Source organism: Mirounga leonina, unplaced genomic scaffold (genome assembly GCF_011800145.1).
Source record: "Mirounga leonina isolate KUSES-001 unplaced genomic scaffold, KU_Mleo_1.0 Mir_53, whole genome shotgun sequence".
NCBI lineage: Eukaryota > Metazoa > Chordata > Mammalia > Carnivora > Phocidae > Mirounga > Mirounga leonina.
The window spans coordinates 31,644,012-31,669,363 of NW_023270807.1; the positions used below are offsets into that span (position 1 = coordinate 31,644,012).

Below are 25,352 nucleotides of genomic sequence, written 5' to 3' on the forward strand. Positions count from 1 at the left end.
AGAGTGTAGGCGTTGTGGAAAGGAATGAATAAAGGGGAGTGTACATTGTCACTGAACTCATGCTTTTCCTTAAGTTATCTATTTTCAGAGCAGTGGAATTTTTCATCAGAGATAAATATGAAAAGAAGAAATACTATGATAAAAATGCAATAGCTATTACAAATGTAAGTAAAATCTTCATTTCTTTCACCGATTGATATTTGTTGAATAGATCTCAGACTTTTTTTTTTAAGATTTATCTATTTGAGAGAGAGAGAGAGAGAGAGAGAGAGAGAGAGACAGAGAATGGGGGGAGGGGCAGAGGGAGAGAATCTCAAGCAGACTCCCTACTGAGTGCAGAGCCTGACTCAGGGCTCCCATTTCACGACCCATGAGATCATGACCTGAGCCAAATTATTAGTCAGATGCTTAACCAACCAAGCCATCCAGGCTCCCCCAGGCTGCTTTAACATACAAAGCAGCTTAATTTTTTTTTATTGTAAAAATATATTTAGTTACATACTTTTAAAAATTTGAATATTGGAATATTTTTTTCACATATTTATGAGCTCTCACAAAGCAGAACTCTTGATTCAGAAAAGAATGTGTTCTAAGTAAGAGTCTAATTGCTATTAAATGCCATTTGTTAAGTTAATTTATGAAATTTGCAAAAAGATAAAGTCACTAATTGGGAGGGAGGGAAAATATTTCACTCAATTCTGGAAATGGGTGAAAAAGAAACAAGGCAATTTATCCTCTCCTAAGGGCTTTAGTGGATGTATCCAGACTGATATATATTAAGACATGGCATTTTAATTGGTTATTAGCAAGCATTTTGATACCTAATAGTTGAGACCTCATTGTAGTGATCAGTTATATCTGTTTCTTTTTAGTTTTTTTTCTGATTGATTTTTCTCATTCCAGTTAATTACAGTTTAAAGCTAATGGTCTTTCCCATTGGGCTTTGATTCCTAGATTGATAAGCCATGCTGTAAATAGTTAGTCTTGTGGTTAAGTAGTATGTCCAGCAATTTGGAGACAGTAATTTCATCTCATTTTGTATACAAACTGGGTTTTCTTTTCAGTCTGTGGAGAAGCAATATACTAAAAAAATTAATAAAATACTAACAAAGTAAGAATATTTTAATACATTGTTTTTGTTCATGAAAAAAGTCTTATTAAAAGTGTTTAAAGTATCATTAATGTATATTTTGAAACAAAGATACCTTGTATATAGAGTTTGGGCTGCATTGGATATAGGATAGGAAATCTTTTGAAAGAATGATAAAAATTGATAGTTTTGAGAATGATACTTATAATGTCCATAAAATTAAGTTTAGTTGTAGTATTATGGGGGGGAAAAGGACTGACTGTAAAACATAAGTAATATATTTTCATATGAAATTTTAAGAAATCGTTTTAATGTAGTTTATAAAACATATGGCTTTACTTATATATCCTTTTTTTTCCTTCAGGTGTTTTTTTTTTTAATTTTTTTTTTTTAAAGATTTTATTTATTTGCGAAAGAGAGAATGAGAGACAGAGAGCATGAGAGGGAGGAGGGTCAGAGGGAGAAGCAGACTCCCTGCTGAGCAGGGAGCCTGATGTGGGACTTGATCCCGGGACTCCGGGATCATGACCTGAGCCGAAGGCAGTTGCTTAACCAACTGAGCCACCCAGGCGCCCCTCCTTCAATTTTTTATTTAAATTCTAGTTAGTTAGCATACAGTGTAATATTGGTTTCAGGAGTAGAATTTAGTGATTCATCACTTACATATAACATCTAGTGCTCATCACAAGTGCCGGCCTTAATTTTCCATCACCCATTTAACCCATCTCCCACCCTCTCCCCTCCAGCAACCCTCAGTTTGTTTTCTGTAGTTATAAAGAGACTCTTATGTTTTGCTTCCTTCACATTAGACCTCCTTTTAAAAAATCCTAAACATTTTTGTTGTTTTTAATTATATTTATAGAATTTTTTTCCTTCTTGACAACAATTTGGAAATTATCTAGTAATGTATAGGAAAACAGTTTTATCTTTAGAAGATACCTGTTGCTATGGAATCCCCCCCCCAGGTGTGATAATAGTATTATGTTCAGTTAAGAGAATTTCTTTATTCATTAAGAGATATGTATTGGGATAAAATATTTAGGGATCAATTTAATGATACCTGTAACTCATTTTCAGATAATAATAAATAATTTTAAATGGTTCAGTGAAACCTGGCAGCTGAGTGTATGTGTGTGTGTGTCTGTCTGTCTGTGTAGCGAGAACAATCATGGCAAAATGTTAACATTTGATGAATATTGGTAAGGTTTATAGAGAAATTCATTCTACAAGTTTTTACATTTTTTGTAGGCTGAGAATGGAAATTTCAAGATAGAAGATTGTGTATTCTTGAGTTTATATTATTCATATAATGAAGATTTAGAAAAGGTCACAAAAATCACATTTAACCCAATGGAAAATGTATTCCACCTATTCATTTATAAGCAAAATAATAATTTTTTTAAAAATTTATATTCTAGGGGCACCTGGGTGGCTCAGTTGGTTAAGCATCTGCCTTCAGCTCAGGTTATGATCCCAGGGTCCTGGGATTGAGGCCCCGCATCGGGCTCCCTGCTCCACAGGAAGCCTGCTTCTCCCTCTCCTCCCAGCTTGTGCTCTCTCTTGCTATCTCTGTCACTGTCTCTCTCTCTCAAATAAATAAATAAAATCTTTAAAAAAAATTTATATTCTAGCAAGTTTAAAACATTTCTTCCTCTTTCATGGCAGTCAGTGTGTAAACAACTGATTTTAACATATCACTAAGAATTACATTATTTATATCTGTTTTTTGGTCTTCAGTAATAGATTGAACATTCATTCAAGTTGTTTCTGATCACTTGTTATGGTCCCAATCTCCTGGTATACTGAACCAAAGAGGGCATGACCTTTGTTTTCAGAGAGATTTAATTTCATTGTGGGGATGAGACTAGGTTAAAAAAATAAACCTGAGACAAAGTATGAGTATTGTATATCTAAGATAGTTAAGGAGCGCTAGTGCATTTAAGGGAATATCTAAGGAGAGATAGTTTGAATACTAATTGTACTAGTTGTACTCTGATAAAAAGATGTCATGAGTGGCTCTTAAGCTTGATATGGCTGTTACCCTGATATTAAATGGCTCCAAATTGCTTTATCTTTACAGCTTTTGTGTCTGATTTTTATAGTTTTTCTGTCTTCTCTTAGCTGGTATTTTTTAGTGTTGCCAGTAAATGTAACTGCCCTTATTATTTTCTTATTTTAAATAAGAGTAAGGGCCTAAAGATTGACCTGTTTATATAAGACAGTAATTTAATTTCTTAAATTTAAATTCTTAAATTTAAAAGGATAAAATTTCTTTTATCCTTTAAAAAAAATGATAAATTTCTTGCCCTTCTGAAACATAAATATTTCACATTGTTGTGGCAAAATACAAAGCAATAAACTTAAAGAAAACAGTGGCAAAGAGTTCTTCTGTTTTTCTGTGATATTGCCCCCATGCCTGTCAGGCCATTTAATGAGTCCATGAACTAAGCCCCATAGGAATCCATCATGTAGAGTCTGAGAATCTAGGATGGTACTTCCTTTGTACCCAGGGATTTATTTGTAGTTGTAAAAACTGACTTCAGCAAGCTGTTAATAAATGTGGTATCTGGTCATATAAACATGGTGCTTCTGAGAAAGCAGGGAGGGTTGTATGTGCTGCTTTGTGGAGGGAGCTTGTGGTATGGGCTGTATGGTTTTGAGTGCTGTTGCAGTACTATTAAGTGTGAATTAAGGGAGGAAGCTGAAAGGGGAAAAGCAAAGTTTAGATAAAACAAAAACAAAGGAAAATATATTTCCGAGTAGAAATGTTTTGGTACTAAAGTTTGTACTGTTTTTTAGCCTCAAACTGAAAAAAAAAAAAGATATTTCATTTCTTTTGTATCTTTTAAAGTAACTGCATGGTGCTGGGCACCAATATGGGTATAGCATATCAACCCTTATTCATATCGACCCTCAGTACTTCTCTTCCTCACCCCTGAGATCTGTGCTAGCCTCTCATTTTGAAACTATATATAAAATTCAGAGATTGGCTGTTGAAGTTCCCTTGGATTGTTTCTTCCTTTATTTGTTCATTTAGTTATGCAACAGACAAACATTGAATATATACATCATCTACAAGGCACTGAGATTGAAATGATAGAATCTTTTTATTTATTTTTTATTTTATTATTTTTTTTTTTTTAATTTTTTTTTGAGATTTTATTTATTTGTGAGAGAGAGAATGAGAGACAGAGAACATGAGAGGGAGGAGGGTCAGAGGGAGAAGCAGACTCCCTGCTGAGCAGGGAGCCTGATGTGGGACTCGATCCCGGGACTCCAGGATCATGACCTGAGCCGAAGGCAGTCGCTTAACCACCTGAGCCACCCAGGCGCCCCAGGGGTGCGATCTTATCTGAGGCTCATTGTCTTCCAAGCTCATGATTGTTGTCAGAATTCATTTCCTTGTGGTTGTATGACAATGGTCCTATGTTCTTCCTGTCAGATGGGGACCATTCTCAGTTCCTAGGGGCCACCCTCAGGTCCTTAACAGTTAACCCCATCCTCTTATAGCATAGCAGCTTATTTCTTCATTGGAGAATTTCTCTCATACTTCAGATCTCTTATTTTAGGAAGGGCCCTATGCCCTTTAGGGGCTCACCTGATCAGGTTGGCACACCCAGAAGAGTCTCATTTGATTAATCCATCATTAACTATTTTGGGATCTTAATTACACTGCACATTTTAAACCCTGTCATAAACAGCCTAGTTAGGAGAGTCCATCATATTCACATATATTTCCGTAGTCACATTATTCATTTGCCATCATAATGATCAGAAACAAAAAGGAAATATACTAGAGCAGTAAAATGTATAGGTAACTGTAACTATTTAATCCTGATCCCCCGACTTCCTCAATTTTGTCTTGGAAAACAGTTAATAATTTTTGGGAGTTGGTGACTTTAAAATGAGCCCTTGCTTGTTTTGTTTCAGTTTGTCTTACGTATTACTTGCTTCCGTTACCACTTCTCATTTCTCAGAAGCAACCTCTTGAACTCAGTTTGAGTACATACTTGAATTTGTAGCACATAAAGATTTTAATTCTCCAGTCTGAATTTTACATGAAATTACTTTCTAATCAGTTGCCATATAATTGAATATTATATAAGGGTTTAAAACAATAAAATTTTCACTTGTTTTGTTTTACATATATGTGTATGTATATAAAGACTAATATTTAATACAACAAAAGTAAATTCATTATTTCAACTTAGAAATTATTGTAGAAACAAGTTTCTATACTATATTACTATAAAAATGAGATAGCCCTAGTAATTTTACTAAGCTCTGTTTACAATTAATTGATGATTATATAATTAGTTATTTAAGATATGTGAGTAATTTCAAGACAATGTGATTTGCAATGAATTTTAGATGTTCTTTTATAGGGATGAGAAACTTAGGTGAATAATTAGGTAGTGAGTGAGTTAGGATTAGTATAAAATAGCAGTTTCAAGTTGGCTTTCTTTGTTAATTCTTTTCATTACAATTTTATTTTCCTCTTCTGTGGAATAAGAATGATCATGGTGTCTACATTACATAGTATTGTTGTAAGAGTAAAATAAAATGAAGCATGTTGCATTTTTAATAGGGTGCCTGGCACATAAGTGCTTAATAAATATAAGCTATTGTAATGATTATATTGAAGGAAGATGGGGAAGGTTGGCAGCACCAAGTGACTTCAAGCAGGTAGATAATTAAGAAATGTGAATACTCAAACTTAACTGTAAGACTTTATATCACTGGCACAATTTGACTTGAGTTGTTTGATTCATCCATCTACATTTTAGTCAGCCTTTTAATTGCCACTTGATGTGGCAATTAAAGAACTTAATATTTTGAAAAGTTTTCCAGATTTCTACATTTCTTAGTAAAGATTTTAAAGTTAGTATATTAAAATTTAGGCTTCTTCTACATATTTGGTGGCTGTGGTTAATTAAGTTGTTAAAGTCTTGAAGCCTCATACTGATGAGTTTAATTGATGGTGTCTTTTGTATGATTATTAGTTCAGTAAGTGTATTTTCAACTTTTGTGTCAATTACATTGACATTGGAAATCATTTTTTTTTAAGATTTTATTTATTTGAGAGAGAGTGCGTGTGCACCCAAGAGAGTACAAGCAGGGTGAGGGGCAGAGGAACAGACTCTCCACTGAGCAGGGAGCCTCATGGCTCGACCCTGGGACTCCAGATCATGACCTGAGCCTAACGCAAAAGCTTAACCGACTGAGCCACCCAGGTGCCCCTGGAAATCATATTTTTAAGATGATTTCTGGACTCCTGAAAAACCTGAGCTTTGCAATATATTGAAAGCTAATGAGACAGCCACTTGAGAATTGTTATGATAAAATCTCCACTTAGAAAACATATCCAAGAATTTCCAAAATGGGTTTGAAGCAGTGTATTGCTAGTAATTAATCTATAAGGCCTTTTTTAGTGGTCTTAGTTTTTCAGTGTTTTAGAACACCAGATTTTATTATTATAGCATTATTTTGTTGAAAAGGGTGGTAGTGGAAAAAATTGATGAGGAAAATAATGTGATCTTTTCTTGAAAAGATAAACATTTTGCCTTATGGCCTTCAAATAATCCTACTGATATTTTTATAATAATACCATTTCAAAACGCATTTACGCACCTTATCCTGGTAGGTGGGAATTGGAAACCTGTTTTGCCTGATCAGTTTTTCTTTTGCAAGAGGTGAGTTTATGTAGTTGTATTGTTTTAGGAGTTTCTTCACATATAGGTTACCTGATGGTGGCCTAAAGAGGAACCTCTGAGCTTAAGAATAATTGAAAGGACTATAACTCATTTATTCTTAAAGGATATCTTTACTGGGTTCCCCCTGTGCGATCTCTCATGGATGGAGGGGTTGGGCAGGAGAACAGTAGGGAATAGAGGGACATTCAGTCATAACAACTGAATTTACTGACACCACCAATTTCCAGTGAACTTTTCTAAGGTCAAAGTCTTGTCTGCTCTCTCTCTATAAAGTACTAGAATCCAGTGAAATGGTGTTAATGTCTAGTTACAAAATAAATTCTGAATTTGAGAGTAAATGTAGATAACATATGAGATTTCAGAAAAGTATGTTAGCAAGCAGTGAACTTATAAAGGACAGTGATAACTGCTGAGATTGAGCCTCTTTTTGGTTCTTCCTCTGAGATGCTCCTTTCCTCCTTTTTATTTTCCTGTAACATTCAAAAGTTTTTATTGAGACTTGTTGAGTGCCAAGTGCTAAAGATAGGGAACAGAATAGAAAGTGTCTGTCTTAGAGAACCTCAGTCAGTTGAACAAAGAATACTGATAAGTAATTGGATCTTTACAAGATGGCGTGTAATAACTTCTGCGATGAGGAAGTATTATAGAAATGCTTTGGGAGTATCTCAAGTGGCTACTTAATTCCGACTGGAGGATGAAGGAATACTTCCTGGAAGAGGCAGTGTCAAATTACATTAAAGAATGGGTAAGAACTAATAGAAGTGTGGCTATTTCAAGCAGAGGAAGTAGCAGAAGCAAAGACAGAAGCAAGAGAGGCAGACTAGAGAGCTGGAACCAGGGGGAGTTGTGTATGGCTAGACCATAGTTTAGCAGGGCAGGAGAGGGTAGGAGATAAAGTAGAGACACTTGTGGCCTGGTTAAGGAGTTTGGACTCTGTCCTTATATAATATGTATGAACTATTTAAAGCTTCTAACTAGGGATATCCAGTGATCAGATTTGCGTTTGAGAATGTCGTAGTTTGGAGAAGAGCAAGACTTGGGGCAAGAAGGCCAAAGGATTAAGCCAGGTGACAAATGATGGTGATTTCCTATTAGTGCTTAGTGGAGAAGATGGTGAGAAGTGGTTTTGAGAGATTTAGAAACAATACTCAAGAGCACCTAGTTTTTCTTGACTCTGTATTTTTTTTCTTCTCCCTGCTTTTTTTGCTGTCCCTCATCTATCTCTGTTCTGTGGTGTTTCTTGCTTCTGATTGTATGTTGACCTCTATTTCCTCATTCCTTCCTCATATAATGTATCTTACCCTGCTCATTGACTTTTTTAAAATGAATTTTATTGACAATAAAATTTATATGCAATAAAAGGTAAACAATTTAAGGTACATTTCATTGACTTTTTTTTTTCCCCGCAAATTTTTATTTAAATTCTAGTTAATCAACACAGTGCAATATTGGTTTCAGGAGTAGAATTCAGTAATTGATCATGTACATACAACACTCAGTGCTCATCACAAGTGCTTCTTAATATCCGTCCCCCATCCCTCACCTACAGTTCTCTGAAAAATATCTAACCCTGTGTAGCCACCACAGAGGGCATATAGAATCTTCCCTTTGCTCCAAAAGGTTTCTCTGTGCCTCTGTACTCTTGGTGTCTGGCTTCTTTCTTTCGGCGTATTTCTGAAATTCACCCCTATTTTTGTGAGTACTATTAAGACAATTTCTTTTGTATTGGCAGGATAGTAGTTCATTTTATGGGTATACAACAATTTGTTTATCTGTTCACCTGTTAATGTGTCCATTAATTTTTCAAGTGTCTTTCCTACTGAACAACCCTCTGTTTCTTTCTAGCTGAAACATAGTATTAACACTTTTTTGGAAGAAGCATTAAAATGCTTTATTAAATTACTGTATTTATTAAATAATTTTATATTCCTGCTTCTGAGTTTTTTAAAAAAGTGGCCAAATCAGTCAAAAGGAGAACAAACACTTTTACAATGAACTATCATGAATTAGTAACCCTCGACATGCTTGATATACCTATTTCTCATTTATATTTTAGGTTCAGCTGTTAACACGAGTTTGGGCAAAGAGGTCTTTATGATACAGGTTATCATCTTAAGTGAATTTGTGTGCTTTTTTATCCCTTATTTTCTACATAAAGTGGCAATAAAGATCTTTAGCAAATAAATGTCCAGTAGGATAAAGCAACTTTGAAGCCAGGGTTTAAGGTGCAGTTTTTCTTTTAAAATCTTCTCTTCCATGTGTAATTTCCATTAGTAGTCAGTAAATGGCTAATTTGCACAGTTATAACAGAGCCAACAAGCAGTGTTGAAGCTAAGAAAAAAAAAAAACCGTGAAGTTTATGGTCTTGGGTTGTGATTCAAGAATTACAACCATAACTAACTTAATAACAAGCAGATTGAATGGCGACTTACCTCCCAATGTTATTTTGACATTACATAATGACCTTTATATAATAGCACCTTTTATTTTAAACAATTCTTAGAGGCACTATTGATATGATAGGGCTGTATATACAGATGTCAGTTTCATGGCTCCAAAGATCTACTGTGCATTTTGTAAACATATTTCAGTTATATTTTGGCGGTAAAGAGAGCAGGAAGATAATGCTTCCATTAAAGTGATCAACTATGCATGTAGAAATTGGGTAGGAAGATGTGTGAAAAGGCTTTTAGATGAAATCCATTTTCATATATAAATTGCCTCTGTTGCATATATAACTGTCTCATAATGCTTTGGGGTAATTCAGCAAATATAGCACTGGAAATGGTGTTTGTACATACTGATCTTAAAGAGGGAAGTGTATAAATTGCTTTTTGATAAGTCCTTCTGCTGCTCAGCTGTTGTATTGCATTAACCCACTCTTTTTTTTCCCAGACTTTTTTTTCTTTCTTAAACAGTTGATTAAAACTTAACTTTTACTATTTCAGCACTGTTTTATTTTCCATTCTTAAAATAGTTAATACAAGTAAAAACAAAAATTCATTTATGCTCTCCTGCTCCTTGAAACAATGTGTCTTCATGCTTTAGAGCATTAGTATTTCAGTAGTAACATTGAATAAAAGTTTACCATATGAGAACCATATTTTTCAAATACTTATTGTATTTGAGTACCTTACTTGAGTATCTTACCTGAGTACATTTTAAATTTTATATCATAGTGAATTCTATTTTAAATTACACATTCTGTAATGAATACTTTTATTTTTAGGAATTGCATGTGGGAATTTAAAAAAAGCAATACTCTCCACTTGATACATTATTTTTTTTAGTTAACATACTTCTCAGTGCTTTTATATCTCAGAAATGCGTGGGTTTTGTTTATTTCCTGTGTCTGTCAATTCTGATTACCTTCTTTTCTCTTTGTTCTTCCGACTTTTCATCTGCATTCCACAGATTTCTTCTTCTGATGCTCCTCTTCAGCCTTTGGTATCCTCGCCTTCTCTACAAGCTGCTGTTGAGAAAAACAAATTGGAGGTATGGTAGTGTTCTAGCCAGCAACATAATGTAGTGTTCAATGATAAATGAACTTCTCTTACAATGTGCCATAATTTGAGAGTGGTGTAATTGTTGTTTATATTTGAATGGTCTCCAGGATTAAATATATTAAATACAGCAATTTAAAAAATATTTTCCTATGTTGCAAGTAGGATTAAAGGGCTTTGATCTGTTTAGTTTCAGAAAATGGATTTATTGGTAGTATAGATATATCTCAACATTTAAGAAGCAATTTTCTGTTGTTGTTTCCCTTACTACTTTATACTTACAGGAATTGTTTTATAGTTGCTATTGAATTCTTCGATCTATTAGAAAAGTCTTTGAAAATGTTTTCTTTAGAAGATTCTATTGTTATAAGCATTTGAAGAAAATTAATGTCAAGCAATGATAGTAATCATACAGATATAGTAATGTGTATAATAAAGATTTATGAATACAGAATCATCAGTGATAGTCATTAGAATGTGAGTTTGTGTAGGGGTGGTTAGAGTGAATGACAGTGATTCCTAATGGAGGAAAACAGATAACTTTACAGAGGTTACTAATGCAATACAGTGTGTGCTATGATTGACATTCACTCATTGTGCTGCTATTTAATATAGAAGGCATGCTTTTGATACATCTTAATTTTTTTTTTTTTTTGAGAGCATACTCATGAGTGGAGGGTGGGAGAGGGGCAGAAGGAGAGAGAGAGAATCCCAAGCAGAACCCAATACGGTGCTCGATCTCGTGTCCCTGACTGAGATCATGACCTGAGCAGAAATCAGGAGTCGGATACTTAACCGACTGAGCCACCCAGATACCCCACTATATCTTAAATTCTTAAATATTAGCTATAAGGATTAGGTAGAGGATTAAGTAGAGAAAGAATCTTGTGAAAACAAACAAACCTGTGAGCAAAGTGGATTGTTTGGGTATTTGCAAGTAGATGGCATGACTAGAACATGCATAGGATAGGGAGAGAAGTGAGAGAACAGCCTACTTCTGACCTTCTGAAGGATTTTGGTCTTTACTCTGAAGGCCCTAGTACTTTAATGATGAGTTTTTAAGGGTAGGAAGGGTGACAGGATCTGATTTTCTTGTCATCACATGGCTTCCTATCTCTGGAGAATAAATTGTTTGCTGATGGGTGTGGAAAAAGCTTGAGAACCTGTTGCTTTAATCTATGAATAACATGATGGGAGCAGTTGCTAAAATGGAGGCAGAGAGAATAAAAAGGAGAGTGCAGTTTTAAGAGATTTTGAGAAGACTGAATCTGTGGGATTTAGTAATCAATGGATTGTGACAGTGGTTTGGGAAGCCTTGATGACTTCCAGTTTCTGGCTTGCGCATCTCAGTACATGATGGTGCTATCCAGGGAGAAAAGGATACAAGCTGATGGTGAGGAACAGGTTTGAGGAGAACAAAGGAAGGTGGGGGGTGATGAATTAAAAGTTGGATATGACTGTGGGACATCCAGGTATCTAGTAGGTGGTTGGATATACAAGTGTATAGCCCAGAGGACAGATCCAGGCTAGGGGCAGTGGGGGTGGAGTTAGAGAGAGAGGGATTGCGAGAAGGATTGAGATTACAAGGCAGCCCAGGGAAAGTGTGTTGATTGATAAGAGGAAAGTAATGAGAATGGAAAGCTGGGTACAATGAACTTAAGAGTTGGCAGAGCAAAGGGTGTTCATGAGGAGTCTGTAGGAGACGTTTTGGAGCATGAAGTACATGGTTGGAATGTTGTAGGTATCTTAGGTCAACACACAGGCCCAGGAAAGAAGCACTCTAGGAGTGTGGCTGTTACCATGAGAAAGTGGAAGAATGTCAAAGGCAAAATTTTCCTTTTCAAAATTGCTTTCATGTGAAAAAAAGGGTGGAAACCCTTCACACACTTTTGTACCTTAACCCACTTCCTGCCTGCAAGTTTTAGAAGTGGACATTGGTGATTCAAGATGGTGGCATAGGAAGACCCAGAGCTCCCCTTCTCCCATGGACAAACCAAATTTACAGCTACACATAGAACAGTTCTCTCTACAAAAGATGTGAAAACTAGCTGAACAGCTCCTTCACAACAAAGGACAAAAAGGCCACATTGAGATAGGTAGGTGAGCAGAGACATGGACTCACCAAAAACCCATCCCTGGTGCTGTAATCCACCAGTGGGAATGATCTCACAAATATGGAGCATATCTCTGAGGAGCGAGCCACATCAGGCACCCCAACCCTTGGGACCTGCACTGGAGAGATGAGCCCCCAAAACATCTGGCTTTGGAAATCAATGGGTTTCATGTCAAGGATACCCAAAAAGCTGTAGGAGAGTAAGACTCTACTTTCCTTTTTGGAAGTCACAGAGCTGAAGAATACAATAACCGAACTAGAAAAATATGCTAGAGAGAATCAACAACAGACAAGATGAAGCAGAAAAACAGATCAGTGCCCTGGCAGACAGGGCCATAGAACTAACCCAAACAGCAGCAGAAAGGGAAAAAAAAAAAAGGTTTTTTAAACAAAGATAACTTAAGGGACCTATGTGACAACATCAGTAACATTCACAGCTGAATGACAGTCACATTATAGGAGCTGCAGAAAGGGAGAGCAGAAGGGACAAGAACTTATTTGAAGAAATAATGGCTGAAAAGTTTCCTAACCTGGGGATGGAAACAGCCATACAGATCCAGGAAGCCCAGGGAGTTCCAAATAAAAGGTAAACCCAAAGAGATCCATGCCAGCACACATTATAATTAAAATGTTAAAGCTAAAGATAGACTCATGGGAAGATGGTGGAGTTGGAAGATCCTGAGCTCACCTCCCAGGTGTATTCCAAGGCTGGAAATACATATAAAGCAACTCTCTGAGAAAGACTTGAAGACTAGCAGAACAGCTCTTATACAACTAAAGATATTTTAAAAAGTGATGTCAAGAAGAATAGGAGGGGCAGAGACATGGTCACATTGGGAAATGAACCCCCAGCAAAGTAATGCACAAGTGGGAGGGATATCAAGGTAGGCCCTCCCTGAGAAGTGAGGGGGGTTCAAGCCCCATATTGGGCACCCCCTGCCCTGGGGGTATCCACACTCGGAAGTTGAGCCTCCATAACATCTGGCTTTGCAGATCAATGGAGCTTAACTCCGTGAGGGCTAGAGGACTAGAGGGTATGGAGACCCTGCTTTTAAAGGGCCTCTGAACAGTTTCACTCGCTTGGAGACCCAGAACAGAGGTAGCAGTTTGAAAAGTGCCTGGAACATGAATGAAGGAGATTGGCTAATATTAGGGCATGTGCCAGAGGGGCAGGGATCTGTAGGAAGTTTCTCCAGGAACAGAGTACTGGAGGGCACCATGTTTTGGCCCTCCTTTAGCTGACCCGATACTGGCAGACGCTTGTTCCGACATTCTCCCATCAACCTCAGTAGCAACCATTCACCCCATTTCATGTTCCTCTGCAGACTGGCCTACCCCTATAGGCACCCTTCCAAATGGCTCCTACCCCACCACAACCTGGCAGACGGCCTTTGTCTGGACTAGTTCCCCTCCCAAAGCAGCTTCTACCCACCTCCCCCACCCAGTGGGAAGACTTGGCTGGGACAGGCACTACTCCAAAGTGACTCGTGCCCCATGAAAGGGGGGCCAGCCCTGCCTACCATCATGCCTGCAACAGTTGTGGCTAGGCCTTGCAGCCAGCCACCCTGGAGGCTAACTGCTCCCACCAGCATGTCTGCAGCAGCCACAGGCAGGCCTCTTCACCAGCTGGGCTGAGGCCAGCTCCATCCCTGCAGTGTGCCCACAGTTACAACAGCCAGGCGTTGGAGCCAGCCCCACCCACCAGCATGCCCCCAGCACTCATGGCCCAGTCACAGCAGGAGGGCGCATGCAGCCAACACAGAGGACACCCCTGAACTACCTGTTTCTAGTGACTGGGGAGCTTGTGTTTCTGGGCCCCACAAGATACTTTCTTCATAGGGCCACTACCTTCAAGACAGGGAGATGTAGCTGATCTACCCAATGTAGAAAAACAGGCAGACAATTAGACAAACCGAGGAGACAGAGGAATATGTTCTGAGCGAAAGAATAAGACAGAATTTCAGAAAAAGAACTAAACAAAAAGGAATTAATCTACCTGAAAAAGAGTTCATAGTCAATCACTAAACTGGAGAGAAAAATGGATGAACTCACTGAGAAATTTCATTAAAAAGATAGAAATATAAAAAAGAATCAGAGTAGGGTCACCTAGATGGCTCAATCAGTTAGGCGTCTGCCTTTAGCTCAGGTCATGATCCCAGGGTCCTGGGATTAAGCCCTGCATCAGGCTCCCTGCTCCGTGGGGAGCCTGCTCTCCCTCTCCCCCTGCTTGTGTGCTCTCTCTCTCTCTGTCAAATAAATAAATAAATAAATAAATCTTAAAAAAAAAAAAAAAGAATCAGCTGAAGAATACTTTAATTGAAATGAAAAATATACTCAGGAATCAATAGCAGACTAGAGGAGGCAGAAGAACAGAGCAGTGAGCTGCAGGGACAGGGTAGTGGAAATCAAGCTGAATGGCAAGAAGAAAAAAAAAATAAAAACATGAAAATGGGTGAAGGGACCTCTGGGACAGTATGAAGCATACTAAAATCAAAGTAGAAGAGAAGAGGCAGAAAACTTATTTGAAGAAATAATAACTGAAAACTTAACCAAATCTGGGAAGCAGACAGACATCCAGGTCAGTGGAGCACAGAGGGCCCCAAACAAGATGTGAACCCAAAGAGGTTCATACCAAAACACATAGTAATTAAAATGGAAATGTTTAAGTTAAAGGGAAGATCTTCAAACCAGCAAGAGAAAAGCAACTAGTTATATACTAGGGAATACCCATAAGACTATCAGCTGATTTCTCAGCAGAAAGTTTGTAGGCCACAAGGGAGTGGCATATGTTCAGAGTATGAAAGGAAAAAACTTAAAGGCAACAGTACCCTACCCAAGTACGTTACCATTCAGAATTGAAGGAGAGCCTAAAGTTTCACAGATAAAAGTTAAAGGAGTTCATCACCACTAAACTGGCCTTATGAGAAATGTTAAAGGGAACTCTTTAAATGGAAAGAAAAGGCCATAACTAGAAGAAAATTATGAAAGGAAACAATTTCACAGGTAAAAGCAAATATACCATAAAGGTAGTGAGTTAATCACTTATAAAGCCAGTATTGAGGTTAAAACACAAACTGATTAAATCAATTGTATCTACAAAAATTAGCCAAGGGATACACCAAAAGATGTAAAATATGACATCATATACATAAAATGTGGAGGCCGGAGTAAAATTTTAGTGGTTCTAGAATATGTTCACATGTATGTGACCATCAGTGTAATATAGACTGCTATACATGTAAGATTATTATATATGAACCCAGTGGTAACCACAAATCAAAAACCTATAATAGGTAGACAAAAAATAGAGAAGTCTAAAAAAAGCCACCAAACCACAAGGGAAGAGAGCAAGAGAAGAAGAAGAAAGGAACAGAGAACTGCAAAAACAGCCAGAAAACAGTTAACAAAATGACAGTAAGAACATGCCTATCAATAATTAGTTTAAATGTAAATGGACTGAATGTTCCAATCAAAAGACATAGAGTGGCTGAATGAATGAAACAAACAAGGTGTATCTATATGCTGCCTACAAGAGATTCACTTCAGATGTAAGGACACACAGACATAAAAAGATGTTTCATACAAATGGAAGCCGAAAGAAAGCTGGGGTAGCTATACTCAGATAAAATAGAATTTAAAAGACAGACCAGTAAAAGACAAAGGCATCACATAATGATAAATGGAGCAGTCCAGCAAGAAGATACATTGTAAATATTTATGAATGCAACATAGGAGCACCTAAGTATATAAAATAGATATTAACAGACCTAAAGGTACAAATTGACAGCAATACAATAATAGTGGACTTTAATACCTAACATATCAGTGGATAAATCATCCAGACAGAAAATCCTTAAGGACACATTGGCCTTAGACAACACATTAGACCAGATATACTTAATAGATATGTACAGAACATTACATTCCAAAGTAGCAGAATACACATTCTTCTCAAGTGCACATGGGTAGATAATATTTTAGACCATGAAACAAGTCCCAGTAAATTTAAGAAAATTGAAGTAATATCAAGCATCTTTTTATACCACAGTGGTATGAAACTAGAAATAAATCACAAAATGAAAACTGGAAAAAGCATAATAAATATATGGAGATTAAACAACACACTACGAACAGTTAATGGGTCAATGAAGAAATCAAAAGAGAAATTAAAAAATACCTTGAGACAAATGAAAATAAAGCATAGCAAAATCTGTGGGATTTAGGAAAAGCAGTTCTAAAAGGGAAGTTGATAGTGATACAGGCCTACCTCAAGAAATAAGAAAAATCCCATATAACTATCTAACTTTATACCCAGAGGAACTAGGAAAAGAGGAACAAATGAAGCTCAGAATTAGTAGAAGGAATGAAATAATAAAATCAGAGTGGAATAAAGGGAATAGAGACTAAAATAAATTGAAAAGATCAATGAAACTGAGAGCCGAATTCTTTGAAAAGATAAATGAAAGTGATAAGCCTTTAGCCAGACTCATCAAGAAATAAAAGAGAAAGGGCTCAAATAAAATCGGAAATAAAAAAAGGGAAGTAATGACCGATACCACAGAAATAGAACAGATTATAAGAGACTACTATGAACAATTATATGCCAGCAGATTGGAGAGTCTAAAAGAAATGGATAAATTCTTAGAAATATACAATCTGCCAAGACTGAATCATGAAGAAATAGAAAATCTGAATAGATCATTTACTAGCAAGGAGTTTGAATCAGTAGTCAAAAACCTCCCAACCAACAAAAGTCCAGGACCAGATGGCTTCATTAGTGAATCGTACCTCAAACTCTCCCAAAAAATTGAAGAGGAGAGAATGCTTCCCAATTAAAATTTTACAAGGCCAGCATTATCCTGATACTAAAACCAGACAAGCACACCACAATAAAAAGAAAACTACAAGCCAATATCCCTGATGAACATAGATGAAAAGATCCTCAACAAACTGTTAGCCAACTGAACTCAGCAATGCATTAAAAAGATCATACACTGTGATCAAATGGGATTTATTGAAAGGATGTGAGGATGGTTAAACATTTGCAAATCAATCAGCATGATCTACAGTATTAACAAATTAAGGATAAAAATCACGATCATCTCAACAGATGCAGAAAAAGCATTTGACAAAATTCAAAATCCATTTATGATAAAAACTCTCATCAAAGCAAGAATGAAGGAAATGTACTTCAACATAATAAAGACCATATATGACAAGCCCCACAGCTAACATCATACTCAATGATGAAAAGCTAAAAGCTTTTCCTCTAAGATCAGGAACAAGAAAGGATGCCCACTCTTACCACTTCTATTCAGCATAGTATTAGAAGTTCTGGCTGGACAAGTTAGGCAAGAAAAAGAAAAAAATGCTTCCAAATTAGGAAGAAGTAAAATCGTTATTTGTGGACAACGTGATTTTATATATAGAAGACCCTAAAAACCCCACCAAAAAGGTGTGAGAACTAAGAACTTCAGTAAAGTTGCAGGATGCAAAATCAATATACAAAAATCTATTCTTTCTCTACACTAGCAACAAATGGTTAGAGAAATTAAGAAAACAATCTTATTTACAATCCCATCAAAAAGAATAAAACACCTAGGAAGAAATTTAACCAAGGAGGTGGAAGACCTCTACACTGGAAAGTTCAAGATATTGATGAATGAAACAAGACACAAGTAAATGGAAATAATTATATGTTCATTGATTGGAAGAATTAATATTGTTAAAATGTCTGTATTACCCAAAGCAGTTTATAGATTCAGTGCAATCCTTATCAAAATCCCAATCGCATTTTTCACAGAAATAGAACAAACGTTCTAAAATTTGTATGGAACCATAAGAGATCCTGAATAGCCAAAGTGATGTTGAGAAAGAGGAACAAAGATGAAGGCATCACATTCCTTGATTTCAAAGGTATGGTAATCAAAACAGTATGGTATTGGCATAAAAACAGATAAATAGATTACTGCAGCAGAATAGAGAGCACAGAAATAAACCCACATATATATGGTCAGTTAATTTATGCCAGAGGAGGCAAGAATATACAGTGGAGAAAGGGCAGTCTCTTCAATAAATGGTTTGGGAAAACTGGACCAGTATCTTATTCTGTATACAAAAATTAACTCAGTATGGATTAAAGGCTTGAATGCAAGATTTGAAATCATAGAGCTACTAGAAGAAAACATAGTAAATTCCCTGCTGTTGGTCTTACTGGTTATGGGTAGTAATGTATAACATGGTGACTAGAGCAACAGTACTGTATTTCACTATGTAACTTTATTTGGTGACAGGAGGAAACTAGACCTATGATGGTGATCATTTTGCAGTGTTATAATATGAATATTGAATCATTTTGTACACCTGAAATTAATATGTTATATGTAAATTATACTTCAGTTTTTTGAAAGAAAGGCATTGGTCTAATTCAGTGGTCTCCAGAGTCTGATGTCTGTAGCATTAAATATTAGAGAGAGCCCCAAGGTAGTTCATTTATGATGTCTTTTTGTGCTTTTTTTTTTGTTATCCTTTCAAAATTTCTATTTTTACGTATGTTTTATAATGTGCATAATGTAGTGTTGTATATACTTTATAAAGAAGTATATATGCATGGTATAGTATATATGTTCACAACTTTTTAAAGTAGGAGTACCTAATAACAATTTTTTGAAATAACAGTTTTTTGAAGACTGTATCTTTAATCACGTCACTCAAGTATAGTTTGAGTATAATGAACCCAATACATGCTTTTCTCTATCTTACAGAAATTGGACATTTATTCCAGTTTTGTTTTTTTTGTGTTTTTTTTTTTTTTTTTTTTTTACATAGAAGGTCTTTTTCACTACATCATTTGTATATATAGCAACCAAGTTTCAGGAACTATTTTACAATACCAAATACAGCTATATTTTGTTCTTGAAAATAGTTTAAAACAAATTAGGTTCTCACAGTATTCTGATCTTTCAGCAGCTTTTGATTCTAGAGATGGGAGTCATTTGTGGATCAAACTGTATGACCTGCATTCAGAGCCCATGTTTTTAATGTTACTTCAAAACTTGTGTCATAATACCTCTGCTGAAATCAGATTAGATGACAGCCATATTTTAGCAGCTGAAATTCCAGTGTTGAAGAGCACTGAGTTGTACTCTCTATTAAATCTAGCTGTATAAGTCATTTTTAGTGATGTCATATGTGCCTACCAGTTACAGTGATTAGAAGGACAAGCATTCTTCCCCACTCTCATGACAGTGCCTTCCTTGAGAAATTAACAGTTCTGTGAGGGTATAGAACAATTCCTCCCCAACATTAGTGAAAATATTTAATCACATTGCTTTCCTCACCAAATTTGATTAACAATATCTAGAAAATATTTCATAATAGATAAAAGATTTGTGCATATCTCATTTTTTATATTAACTTTGGCTTTATTTTTTTAAATTAATTTGGTTTTATTTAAATTTAACATAATTATTATTGGTTTCAGAGGTAGAGGTGCATATCTCATTTATTCTTCACTTAGTAAATGGGATAAGGTTACTTACAAAGATGTTGTAAGGATTCAATGAGTGAAGACGGTATCTTGCACATAGTAAGGGTTCAATAAATATTAACCATTGTGGTATGAAAGAATAGCAATAAATACCAGTGCCGCACTTGGGAGTTTGGCTCTGTCTTCCCTCGGTCCTCCTACTGATTGAGTTGTGAGGCTTCCTGCCTTACTTTCCTGTTTTTTTTTCTTCATTTGTAAAACAACCACGATCACATTTTTTTCAGACATTTATTGTATAAATTAAATTAGAAAATAAGGTGATTACCACAGTGTCTGGCCCATAGGAACTTTTATTATATGCCTTATGTTATAGCCTAGGAATTGCCAGTGTTATCTTTTCTCAATTATAAATAATAAAAATTATACTGTTGAAAGGTTGTGTCAAATACCATTTTAAAGACACAGGTACAAACAAACCAATAGGCATTTTGACTGAGTTTTGTGTGTTTATTATTCTGCCTTTCCTAGGTTCATCCAGTTTATCTTTTCCCATTTGCTGCTAGGAAACTAAAGTACTAATTAATACTCATTTGTAGTAGTGATTCACTTCTAGGTTTCTAGGCATCTCTTACCTTTAAATGTCTTAATGAATGCTCATGGTTTAATCTTTTATTTCATTTTCCTTTTTTGGCATGTTTGTGGCCTTACTTAAGTTTTTAATATTATATCCTGTTTTATCCTTCTTGGAAATGCAAATTGTAGTCATCATAGTATCATTATTGTTTACCTAGATTGAGTTGGATTAAATACACTGATCAGTTTGCTCTGGTACCAGGCATATCCTTAACATTTTTTTTTAATGAGAAAATTATTGTACTTGTCCTTTTAAAAATCACAATATTATGTAGTGGACTAAGCATGTTTTGTGATATTTTAGAGATTATTTATTAGAGAGAAAGAGAGGGAGAGCGTGCAAGTGGGGGGAGAGGCAGAGGGAGAGAATATTCAAGCAGACTTCCCGCTGAGCATGGGGCTTGATCATATGACCCAGGAGATCATGACCTGAGCCGAAATCAAGAATTGGTGCTTAACCAACTGAGCCACCCAGGTACCCCCATGTTTTGTGATATTTTAAAAAATTAAAGCATTTTTTTCCTTTTCGCCTCATGTTCACATGTTGTAATCTGTCTTCATTTGTGTGATAAGGAACTTTCTTTTAGCAGTTAGTTTACTTTTTCTTCTTCTTCAAATTTCAACATGATGGTTGCTGGGAGGAAGCCTAGCCTGATGTAAAGATACAGTGAGAATTTATTGAGTAGAGGTCTCATTTGCTTAAAACAAACTCTAAAATTTCAAAGAAGTTCTAAATAGTTTCACCTGTCTCAAATTTTTTAAAGCAAAGATATTCTTTGTTGTGTTATCAACATGTAATTTCAATGACCATATGAATTTGCTGTGTTTACTTTTATATTTCAGTATCACTGGGTATTGTCATCACTGAACACTTCCTCAAATAATGACTCAAACTAGTAAAATAAAAATGTGTTAAGAGCTGACATTTTTTACAAAGTAAATTGATCAAAACTATGGTCTGTGTTTTAGAAAGAAAAGGAAAAAAAAAAGGAAGAGAAAAAGAAAGAAAAGGAGCCAGAAAAGCCTGCAAAACCTCTTACAACTGAAAAGGTAAAATTCATTTTTTTTAAAATCCATTAAGATTACCATCTTATTTTTGTAGTCTTACATATGAATGTTTTTTAGGATATTTACAATATGTGAATAATCATTCTTTCATTAAGTAATTTTTGAATGAATATGTGTGCTAAGCATGTCCTTTTATATTGTCCTATATAATTTTTAGGCAGTTCTATATCTGTGGGTACAGATCATGTGAACTCCTCAAGGACTAGTATTCTCTTATTAATGACATAAAGAAAAATGTTTTTAGTTTTCTTGCACAATCAGATTTCAGTGAAAGTTTGAAGAGATCATACCTGAAGGGGCCTTCAGAAAAGAGTTGATGCTTAAAGGTAAACATCTGAGGTAGATTTTGAGTGGATTAAGGTGGAAGGCAAGAGTATATCATTTGGAGAGAATACCTTGAGGATAGGTATAGAAAGTGAAAATAGACAAAGTATATTTAGAAAAATAGTATCTCTATAGAAAAAATATCTATGTATAGAAAAAATATTTGAAGAAAGATGTGTATCTGTGTATAGAGAGTAGTGAAAAGACCAGCATGGTAGATGGAGCCCAAATTGTAGAGGACCTTAAAGTCCATGTTGTTTTTTGGAGGAAAGGCTGTGGGTAACATTCCAAAGTTTGTAGAGAGAGACCTAATTCAGAAAGGTTCTTTGGGAAGATTATTTTGGCAGTGATATGCAAGATAAATGTGCTTAGGCAAATTAGAGGGAGAGAGAACATTAGCTTTTTAAAAGGCATTTTAAAATAAAATAAAAGGCATTTTAAATAAATAATTATGGCAGCTTGGCTTTGAATGTATTTGATCATGAAAGTATGGAAGCATGGTAAAGGAATTGTCAGTAAAGGGAACATCCTTGATACTTGTTGAAATTTTAAAAATTGACCTAATCAAGGCATAAATTACATATACAGGGTACATCCATTTCAAGTGTACAGTGCAGGTACATACTGGTTCTTTCTCTGTCATTTATTAAAGCAGTCTTTACCTTCATAGAGTTGTAAGAATGTCCTTTCCGTTCCCCACCTCTTACCTAAAATTTACTCATTCTACCTTTTCCATGAAGCCTCTCTAATATCTCAACTAGATAACACTTTTTTCCTCCCTCAAAATTCTGGCGACATTGCTGTACATTTGATATTATTACTTCCTACTTTGTATTATTGTTTAATTGTATTTTTAGATAAATTTTCTTATCTAACACAGATGGCATAGATGTTGTGTTTCCTGAAATTATGCATCAATCAGGTGGGGACCAAGTCTATGTTTCTTTGTATTTCTAACCGTTTCTTATTTGTAGTAGATGTTTAGGATTAAATACATGTACATTGATTCATTGGTGTTTTTTATCTCATAGTGTCTTGATTCCAAGGTCATGAAGAACAATTAATAAATTGCAGATGCTAAGACTGTAAGACCTTTGCTGAGTAGAATTCTTTGAAATATTTTTTGAAATGCTGATTTTCAGTTAAAATTAATTTCTTTGAATATCACTTTGTTTTAATGATATTTTACCAAATTAAATTCTTACCTTTCATCAAATTAAATTTAGATGTTAAATACTACATATTTTCAAAGGAGTGATTAAGTTGGTAATTATAACCTGGTTACTTAGTTTTAATTCTCCTCTGGTAACTTTCTCTTTAGCATGCATCAATAAGCTTTTTTTTTGTTTATTAATTTTTTTAAAATTTTTAAAAAATTTTTATTTAATTTAAACTTTTATTTTTTTAAAGATTTTATTTATTTATTAGAGAGAAACACAGCCAGAGAGGGAACACAAACAGGGGGAGTGGGAGAGGGAGAAGCAGGCTTCCCACCGAGCAGGGAGCCGGATGTGGGGCTCGATCCCAGAACCCTGGGATCATGACCAGAGCTGAAGGCAGACGCTTAATGACTGAGCCACCCAGGCACCCCCCTTTTTTTTGTTTGTTTTTTTAAAGATTTAGAGAGAGAAAGAGAGAAAGAGCGCGCGTGCGCGCACGCATGAGCACAGGGGGGAGGGGCAGAGGGAGAAGAGAATCCTAAGCCGACTCTGTGCTGAGTGCAGAGCCTCAGGTGGGGCTCCATCTCACAGCCCTGAGGTCGTGATCTGAGCCTAAACCAAGAGTCAGACACTTAACTGACTGAGCCACTCAGGTGCCCCGACATGCATCAGTAAACTTTAAGTGAAATGTCTTATGATTTCCGGTTGTATTACAAAGGAATTTTAAAATCACTAGTAGATGTTATATTTTATTGCCAAAAATTGGAAATATCAAAGAGTTTTTGTTGTACTTAAGATATAACCACTTTTCAAACATCATATATTTATTTTCTCTCTTAAGTAAAAACCTTACCATTGAAATATAGTGAGCATCTTGATGTAGTATGTTTCACAGCCTTGTATGTAAATACTTACCTTTTATGGCAAAGGGCTTACAGCAGTTACCTGAGAATTGAGTCTCTGAGTTGGGAGCTTGAGAAGAGCAGTTCAGGGTATGTTAGCAGTGAGAATCTAGTATGGTTCTTATACTATTTCCTTTCGATAGTTAGGTTTTACTAAAATCGATTTACCTATCATCTGTTATTCTGATTCAACCTGCAAAGGTTTAGGACTCCTGCTGCTAATGGTGGGATCCTTGCTGAAAAAATAATCATGTAGAGGGAAAAACTTTAGTTCCTATCAAAATTTTGTGGTCTATCAAGATAGTGCAGAGTATATAAGAAGGAAGAAACATTTAGAAGTGTAACAGTGGGGAAACAAGGGAAAATAGCACAAATAAAGAAGCTTTATAGGCATGTAGACATTTTCATATACAGGCATTTTTCTTCATATTCTCTTTGAGCTGGTATTTTAAGGGGGCATATGTAATCTGCAGACAAGAAATTAGTAGTAATATCAGTGAAGGTAGTAGCAATAGTAGTCAGAATAAGATCATCATTATAAAGTGTCTTTATTAACTATCTCTTGTAGTATATACAGTGTGCCATATATCTCCTATGTGCCAGAAACTTACAGGTGTACAATTTATGTGTACAGTTGTACATATACAAAGTATGTTTGGGTGACCACCCATGTATTCACTATCTAAGTCAGGAAATAGGTCATGGCCAACACCCCAGAAGCTGCCCCCCTCCCAATACCATTCCCAGTAAAAAAATCACTTCCCTTCTCCCCAGAGATAAAAATTTCTTTGCTTTTTTTAAAATTTATTTTTATTTTTTTTAAAGATTTTATTTATTTATTTGAGAGAGAGAGAGAATGAGAGAGAGCGCATGAGAGGGAGGAGGGTCAGAGGGAGAAGCAGACTCCCTGCCAAGCAGGGAGTCCGATGCGGGACTCGATCCAGGGACTCCAGGATCATGACCTGAGCCGAAGGCAGTCGCTTAACCAACTGAGCCATCCAGGCGCCCATTTCTTTGCATTTTAGAAATGGTTTTACCTTCTCTGCATGTATTTCTAAACAGTGTGGTTTACTCCTATTTTTTAACATATGAATGAAATGATACCACAAATATTCTTTTGTATTTTGATTTTTTTAGTCAATATTTTATTTATAAGCATCAGTCTATCATATTGTATTTAGTTATAGTTTATTCAGTTAATTGTTTTGTAGTATTGTATGTCTCTTCCTTATTTTATTTATCCATTCGACTGTTAATAACATTTGGATTATATCCAGGCTTTAGCCGTTATAAACAGTGCTGCTGTGAACACTTCTGTACATACCTCTAAGCATGCTTTTCTTTAAGATACACTTA

The 25,352-nt window shown here is 35.7% G+C and overlaps 1 protein-coding gene across 2 annotated transcripts in view; it reads left to right on the top strand.

Annotated features, from left to right (window-relative positions):
- Positions 1–25,352, top strand: part of SMAP1 (small ArfGAP 1) — a 159,341-nt gene that overhangs the window by 63,196 nt on the left and 70,793 nt on the right. Inside the window, exons 4-6 of one of the 2 annotated variants that reach the window (XM_034991285.1) lie at positions 89–164; positions 10,219–10,299; positions 21,512–21,592. In XM_034991285.1, coding sequence (XP_034847176.1) covers positions 89–164; positions 10,219–10,299; positions 21,512–21,592 — 238 coding nt within the window. The remainder of the gene's footprint in view (positions 1–88; positions 165–10,218; positions 10,300–21,511; positions 21,593–25,352) is intronic. The other variant, XM_034991284.1, reaches the window with a different exon arrangement.